The 9,097-nt window shown below is 25.8% G+C and overlaps 1 protein-coding gene across 1 annotated transcript in view; it reads left to right on the top strand.

The window, feature by feature from the left end:
* The first annotated feature begins 642 nt into the window (after positions 1-642).
* LOC100214012 (G8 domain-containing protein DDB_G0286311) overlaps positions 643-9,097 on the top strand; it is a 59,973-nt gene continuing 51,518 nt past the window's right edge. The window contains exons 1-3 of the mRNA XM_065800792.1: positions 643-758; positions 3,032-3,094; positions 3,316-3,345. Of these exons, the coding sequence (XP_065656864.1) occupies positions 671-758; positions 3,032-3,094; positions 3,316-3,345 (181 nt within the window). The 5' untranslated portion in view covers positions 643-670. The remainder of the gene's footprint in view (positions 759-3,031; positions 3,095-3,315; positions 3,346-9,097) is intronic.

Below are 9,097 nucleotides of genomic sequence, written 5' to 3'. Positions count from 1 at the left end.
TTTTTATAATATGTATAAGTTATCAAAGTTTACTTTGCTAACTTATACAAATAACTTGCGTGTCGTAGTTTATGGCCGATCCCTAAGTAATTTAAAAAAGGACTCAGAAAATTTTAATGCATGGTTAAGTGGTTAACATTCTTTTAATCGTAATTTTTTTTGCTTCTACTTCATTGTTTCGAATAATAGATTCCTTCAGGTCTACTTATTAACTAAACCTTTTATTTGCGGCATTATGAAAATAGTTTTCCGAACTATTTTTGATTTTACAACAAAGTGTAGGTTGATATAAAATCATACCTATAAAACTTTTTGTATTACACATAAAAATAACCCCGCATGCGGTAAAATAACTTCCAATGTGATTAAAATTAACCTTGTATCAAAATTAACGTTAAAATTTGAAAGTTTTTTAATGTTTTAGATAGATGCATTGTCTATATGATTCAATATGTATATATATATATATATATATATATATATATATATATATATATATATATATATATATATATATATATATATATATATATATATATACATATATATATGTATATATATATATATATATATATATATATATATATATATATATATATATATAATATATATATATATATATATATATATATATTTATAAGATACATTAGTATACATAATCAAAGTTAAAATGAAGATACTCATATTAGCGATGATGCTAGTTAGTGTGTACGGTTTAAGTATTCAGAAGAAACTAAAAATGAAGCGAAACTTCAAAGGTAATAGAAAAATATAATGATAATAAATAATAATAACATTGATATCTTTTATATTAGCAAAATTTATTTTTCTTACTATGCTATAGAACTTTAATTTATAAAATGAATATAAAGTAATTACATGTGATTATAAAGTAATTATATGTGAAGAGTTATAATAATTACAATAATATTTCATTACTTTAGATTTAATTTAGAGTTAGAATAATAATTTATTACAGATTTGTACTTTATTTGATGATCACTTTTGATTTGATCTTTATAAATATATATTTAATAAGCAGATCCTGGACAATGACAACATTTACGTTTTATATTTTTTAATATATTTAGTAAAATGAATTCAACAAAATGTTACATTAGCAGCCAATTAGTAAATTACATATAAAAGTTATAAAAATACAAAACTGTAGAAAGAAGTAGAAAAATACGAGAATTTAACTTTTTTTAAGCAAAGTTTCAAAAGAAGTTTATCTAAAATAAAAATGAAATTATTCAAATTTGTATTTGACCGTCTCAATTCAAAGTTTAAAGTAAATGTTTGGCATGACTAAATTTAATTTTACTATAAACTAGTAATGATGTTTTTTTCTATAAAAACAAAACTCTTTTCTTAAAAATCTCACTTTTTAAGTGGTTTTATTTTCGTTTGAAAAAATCCAGCGTAAATAAAAACCTTACTTTTTAAAATTACAATTTTCTGATGAAAACCTCCGGTCTTTATAAAAAAAATCTCACCTTTTAAATGATTTTGTTTTCTGATAAAAACCTCAGGTCTTAATAAAAAAAAGTTCACTTTTCAAAAAACTTTGTTTCCGCAAATAATTAGCGATAATTATTTAACAATTACTGATAACAACAACTGATCTACCTATCTTGATAATTGGAAACACTTTTACTGAGTGTACCATTTTACTTTATAAATTTTCTTTATTACTGATCTTTCATGGAAACTGTTCATCTTATGCTTTGCAAAGTTCGCAACTACTCAGGATAACTTTTTTGTTCTCGTCATATTTTTACCCATGATTCCATTTTCTACCACTACCTTTTGATTTATCTTTTCATCTTTCATTGTTAGCTATTTATCATAGCTTGAAAAAATAATTTTTTCAAATGAATTAATTTAGTTGCAGTTATCTCTACATGAAGACCTCAAAAAGGAAGACCTCAAAAAGATTTTATTGACTTGAATTTTATGAACTTAAGGTAAAAAATAAACATTAACTACTCTAAAAACTGCTTGTTCCGAATAATTGTTTTGGTTATCTAAATAATTTTAAAGAGTAAGCTTAAAGATATTGCTTAAGAAAGCATACAAAATATCTAACTTGAGTGATTACAGTTCAACCTTTAAGACTCGAAGTAAAATGCCTGTTAAAATAAATTAGTGTTGTCAGAAAACATTAGAAAAGACATGATGTTTTATGTATTGGGGAGACGGAGGATAGTTGGAACACAGGGTTAGTTCAAATTGTGAAGTACAAACAAGTTTTTTGTTATTGCTCTAAACTTTAGTGAATTGTACACATGAAATTAACTTTTTTAATTTTTGTATTATTAACTGTAATTTTGTGTTATAAAAGATAATAAAATTATATGATAACACCTAAGTATTATTTTATTTTTGGTCTTTCTTTAAATGTACTTTTTATAAAGTTTTGTACAATGGATGGCTTAATTAAATCATTTAAAAGTGCACTGGTTAAATAGGGGTTTTTTGAAACATTTTGATTGGGGTTTGTTGGAACGTTTAAGTTTTAAGGCATCGCTTGTATTCTTTTAATTATCGCTCATAGAATATATTTGTTATTTTATAATTATCCACACAGGCAAGCTAAATCAGAGTTTAAATCAACGATCTCATTATTTAGCATATGTTTTCAGTTATTTAACTTTATCATTCCCAACCTTCGTTGACAGTGGGTTTTGTTCTTTATTAATTTTGACCACAAACCTATGGTTGTGGTTTTAAAAATAAAAATAAAAACGTTCTAACTCAGGGTGAACTAACCATGGGTAAACTAACACTTGTTTCCCGACAAAAAAAACTTTCAACTTAAGTTAAAAATTAAAAACTTAAGTTAAAAAACTTTCCGAAGATTGTCATTATTTTAACATTCAAATTATTTAATTCTAAAATATTTACAATATTTTATAAATATTGCATTTTTTAAAAATAAAATTCGTTTATGCAAACTCTTGTCATTTTGATACCATCAAATTTATTTTAAATTTTTTTTGTGAATACTTTCAAACAAATTTCGTTTTAGCTAAGAATGGAATTGTGAAGAATCAGGAAAGAAAAGACATCAACACAATTAATATGAGACACGGTAATAAAATATTTATTTCAAAGTTAAAACTCATCTCTATTCAGTTTATTAAAATTGATAGATAATATCATAGAAAAAATTATAAATAAAAACAAATAAATATAAATAATAAACAATATTGTTAACCATTATTTATATTTGTTATTTGTTCCTAAAACGCATATAAAGTACAACGTTTTTTTTTATATTTAACAACGTTAATTACAATTTTTGTATTTTAGGAATTTTATCAGATATGAAGTTCAAAAGTGGTAAAGTTAATATTTTGTTTTAGATTTAGTTTTTTTTTTATATATTATATTTAATAGTTTTATATATAAACTTTTTTTTTTTTTTGGATATCTAAAATCAAGTTCTGAGTATGGAATACGTGTATTTTAACTTCGACGTGTTTGTTTTTTTGAATATACATTGGCCGTTTTTTCTATATTAAAACAGTTATAAGGTGAAAATAAATTTTGGGTAGCATAACCTATCTCAAAATCGCAAAAATAATTTATATCGAATCTCTTTTATTTGCATAACAGTTTCAAAATTAGAAAATTATCTCGAAATTTGTAGAGAAAATCTTACCGAAGTTTGGTACAAAAAATCAACTCGAAAAAGCTAAATCGAGGTTTAGATTTTAGAATAAGAAGAAAAATAACGAAGAATAATGAAAGAATAGATTGCTGCTTTAATCCAAACATTCAGTCAATGTAGTGGCACTCATTTGCTGCAACAATTCCTGTATGTGGATATAATATTGGCAAACAGCAGATATCACTTTAGACAATGAAAGGAACCATATTGTGGGTAGCGAACGCAAAATATTCTGTAATGCCAATTGGTTATCAGTGCAAATCATGGGGCCCTTATATGATATGTAGAATCTGCCAAAATACTCTAGTAGGATGGTTACGGCGTAGAAAAACTACAATACCTTTTGCAGTGATCAGAGTAAAAAGATAAGAACCATTGCGACGATTGTTACTTTTGTATGATCGACATTAGTAGTACATAAAAGAAACACTGAAAAAGAATTACAGAAAAGCAAAAGAAAGGCTGAAGTTATATGAAGCCTATTTCACATGATTTTAACTTACTAGTATCTCAGCCACCACAAAATATAAGTTTATTTTATTGTACTTTTAAAAATAAACTAACATTAGTTAAGCATAATGTATTTACTATGCATTTATTATTCAACGAATTTAATGAAAGATTTGAATGCTACTGTTATCTATCTCTATGTTGAAATTGAAATATATTGTTTTTTTTATTGTTTTGCGAAGGAAGATGATTTGTTTAAATTCAAGTTTGTTATGATTCTAAGAGACTTGTTTTCTTTCTTGACTTGCAAGTAGTTACACAAAATATTCATGTTTCCTTTGCACAGCAGGGCTGATGGTGATCATTACAAGAAAGCTCATTGACTCCAACATGTGGAACTACAGCCAGAATTGTTCAATTCTTTTAAACAGCCTCTAATAGATTCTAAAAAAGTCTTGCTGTCGCTATTTGGCACGGCTGATCATAACTTTGATACTATATATTGCCATACCAGTTAACAATGATGTAGTCTTATAAACTCGACTTGGCTTATTAGCTATTTTTTTTAAACCATAAAACCAGTGGAATTTAATGTTCATAACCTGTACACCTAGGTCCCTGTTAGGATTTTTCTTCGTTACTAGTATTGGGATTTGGCTAAGAATTGATGAGTGAACGATAGGTTATATGATATTGCCAGCAAAATTCGTTTTGGTTTCAGCGGGAATTGAAATGAAACCTATTATCTATTTTATTTGTCACAACTGGTTTAACATTTTTTGTTGTAAGTTACGATGTTTAAAAAATTTTTTAAACATCATTTTTTAAGTTTGTTAATTTAAATACATATCATTCAGCTCACAGCAAATATCAGTTTACGATCAATCATATTTAATTTACTTTTACTGATTTTACTAAATCCAAAACTATGAATTGGAAAATCAAATTTTTCATTTTTCATTACAAAGAAAAAAAGATAAATATAGATAAAGAATATTAAAAGAGTATAAACAAGACTACTTCTTAACGTTTGTTATTATTTAAAACTTTGGCTAAATAAATTTGCCGAATGGTCACACACGAGCAGTGAACGCCTGAGGGAAGAAATGAAGTACATTAGAATAAAGGAGAACTAGTTTTTGAACAAAGCATATTTTGACCGTTTAATTTTAATAGTTTAAAAGATTATAAAAAGTTTTTAATTTAAAAAACATTTTATTTCTTCTGTTAATGCATAATTTTTATTCAAAATTTAAAAACATTAAAATGCATTTTAATATTTACAGCTGTACATTACATAACTTACAAAGGTACATTAATGTGGTACTAGTGGTAAAGACCTTGCTTCATAAGCAAGAAGTTCTGAGTTTGATCACCACCATGTCTCTGGTAGTACCGTGCTAAATTTGTTTCTCCGCGCAGCCACCTTTATTTTAAAATAGTTATTACACTTCATGAATATTTACAAATAGTACATGTACTAATCTTAAGTGAAACCCTTGCTACAGTTAATAACAGTTATAACAGACGTAATAGAATTAATAGAAAAAGTTGATGTAGTAATAATAACAGCTGTAACAATGATAACACAAGTAATAATAATGTTCGGTTTAAATATTAGGTTTAGGTTTTTTAGATATTAGGTATAAAGTTGGTGTAAATAGCTTAAATTAAAGATCCATTCCAAACTGAAACACAATACAAGTTAGCCAGATAAGTCCTAGTTAAAATCTAGTCGAACAGAGATGGAAAAGGTAAAAAAATTTAGGATTTAAAATTAATGAATTTAAAATTAATGTGCAACAGCAATAATAATAAAATGAAAGAAATTTTAGCGCAGATCATTCAATAAAACATTTTATCAAAACTTACAACATTACAACAACCAATAAATATTACATAAGCTGTGGATTCCATAGCATCCTTTTGCTTAACAGATAAGTTAAACTAACTACAAAAATTTAATCTAAAATGGATAAAGAAACTTTAAATATTAAAGACCAAACTGCGCCATTGTCAGATAAAAGGCTTGTCGATAAACAAAGCATGAAGGTGATCTTTTTTTCTGAATATCTTTTTATTAAGTTTGAAAACCAGTTTGTTTTTAAGGTGGCTCATATAAAAAAAATACTCAATTAAAAAAAAATCGAATTTCTTTTTAATATACCATTTGATGCAAAATTTATAATTCTTTCCGAAAATATGTACATTTTGCATAAAATACTTACTAATATTATCTTACTTAAACTTTTTCATTGGTCAGTTTAATTTTTTTGCTAATAATTTCTATTTATCGGAAAACTTTGGTCATTGTTTTCATAACTTGATAACATGATATCTCGAGATCAAGAAAAGCTTTTTGGCTGAAGTATTTAGTGTATGTTCCTTAATTATGAAGTATTCAGATGTACTAAAATGATCAACTAAGAATAGTTTTATCAATTTTTATAACACAACACCTGTTTTTTCTTATGTATAAGATTATGATTTTTTTTAAGTATTGTGTCCCGTTTTTGATATTTTAATTATTTTTTCATTCTTTTAGTAGAAATGGATGAAAATAATGTAATAAAGCTATAACCAAAAAGTTTTTGAGTTTAAACCAAAATTAATCAAGAAACATTGTTTTGAATTTTTTCAAATTTGCCCTTTTTACCTCTGATTTTGTTGAAAGTTGTCTTAAATATAATTTATTTACAGTTTTTTTTATAAAATTTAAGTTTCATATATCATTAAAAATATAATAAAATATATATGAACCGTTGCAATTAGCACATTAATATATTTTTGAAGTCAGTGAAAAAAATTTACTTTAATTGAAGACTATTTAATTACAAATAAACAGATAAGAAAAAATCTATTCTAAATCTAGTAAAAAAATCAATGAAGAAATCAAAACAATGACGTAATAATAACAAATCTAATAGAATGAGCTTGTGTTCTACCATACTAATCTTAGTTGAAACAAGTTAAATCTGAAATTTATTTGAAAAAGTTTTAGGAATCTTTTAATAAAAAAATTAGTTTGTATTAAAATGCCCCCAGTAGGCACGGAACCTAAAAAGACGTCTTTTGAAAGTTCAATACACGTCAAAAACGTTAAAAAGACGTCCAGAACGTTCAAAAACGTTTAAAAAACGTTCTTTTAACGTCCCGCGGCCTCTAGGCCTTATCATTGGGTAGATTGATACCAGCGGGGGGCATATTACTTTATATGATATATTAATGAAAAACCTAAAAAATAAAACAAAAAAGATGTCTACTTTTTCCTCATTTTTGTTCGTGAATGTATTACATTATAATATTATTTAAAAATACAAACGCCAATTACTTAAATAGAAATGTTGTTAGAATACTAATTTTTTTTTTTTAATTAAAAAGAGAAGCCATCCTACGTGTGCCTTTTTTGATTACGGGGTTTGGTAAATTTAACACAATACTAGTTGTATGCCGGGTACTCGGTTCTGAAACGGGGATCCGGTAATTCGACTTTTTTACCGGGTACCCGGAATCGGCCTATTTGTTGTAGTACCCGGCGCCGGGTATCTTAAAAAAAATTTAATAAAAATCAACCACAAGCGCTTTAAGCGGTACTTAATTGTGTCGAAATATTGTTAATATGATTGCTTTTAGTTTAAACCTCAATCAATTAACTTCTTGTTATAAGTCGATGTGTGTTAAGAAGTCAATAACCACAAAGCCATATTTAGACAACATAGATGTGTCTCACCTAAAGTATTTTTTAAATATACTTTTGCAAAACAGTCAAAGTATTGCAAAAATGAAACTGATTTATGCGGATATTTGAATAGCTTATTTTTATTGTGTGAGAGAATTTTTTTACTATAGAATTTTGATTCTGTTAATTTTAATTTTAAAGCTCTCGATATTTTTGGCATTAACGACGTCAGACGGCAAGTTTTTCCATATGTTAATAAACCTGAGGGAAAAAGAGTATTTACGGACATCGGAGTTTACACTTTGGATTGCGTGGTTTGAATTTGTGACCTCCATTGTAAATATAGTTGCTTGTTAATAAGAAACTTAATAAAATTAATAATTTTACTTTGTAAAAATAAATCAGCTTTAGAGATTTCACAAGGTTATGTTACTATTTTCCTTCAACTTTGGCACGCTACTATTTGCGACACTTTGTTATCTTTTTATACTAAGAAACTTAATAAAATTAATAATTTTACTTTGTAAAAATAATTCAGCTTTAGAGATTTCACAAGGTTATGTTACTATTTTCCTTCAGCTTTGGCACGCTACTATTTGCGACACTGTGTTATCTTTTTATACTACTAAACAATAGTAGTGTAAAAAGCATCAAAAATTTAAAATAAATTTTTTTTGAGTTCAGGAAAAAAAAGAAAACGTTTTGTTGAGAAAAAAAATGAAAGTGAGATTTTATTTAAAAATGTAGTGCATAACTTTGTTTTTGCGTAGTGCCATACAAATTCTACTTTGTTAATTCAATAAGTATTTAAATGTTTTACCAAGAGAATAACTTAATATGTATATACAGTTTTTATATTTAATTCAAGTATGTGCTTGCTATGCTTACCAACTTAGGTAATAAGTACAAAATATGAAATTGTTCAAATCTTCTTCAAATCGTCATCAAATTCAAAAAACTGGGAACAAAAGAAGATTTGAACAATTTCATAATTTGAACTCATTACCTAAGTTGGTAAGCATAGGTAGCACATACTCCAATTAAATATAAAAATTGTGTATATATATTTTTTAAATTTCACTATTGGTAAAACATTTAAATACTTATTGAATTAACAAAGTTTAGTTTGCTTTGCACAGAAATCTATATTTATTAGAAGTGACAGTCCGTTTATTATGTCAACAATTTATTGATGATTTTTACCTCCCTTGTCAACAACTTGTAAAGCTTTTAGAGAACCCTCTATAAAGTTATGTCAACATTATCAACTCCCCCTCCCAATAAAAAATAAT

The sequence above is a fragment of the Hydra vulgaris genome, chromosome 07, assembly GCF_038396675.1.
Source record: "Hydra vulgaris chromosome 07, alternate assembly HydraT2T_AEP".
NCBI classification, from domain to species: domain Eukaryota; kingdom Metazoa; phylum Cnidaria; class Hydrozoa; order Anthoathecata; family Hydridae; genus Hydra; species Hydra vulgaris.
The sequence above is the reverse complement of the archived record's forward strand: the minus strand, read 5'-3'. Positions and strand labels throughout refer to the sequence as shown.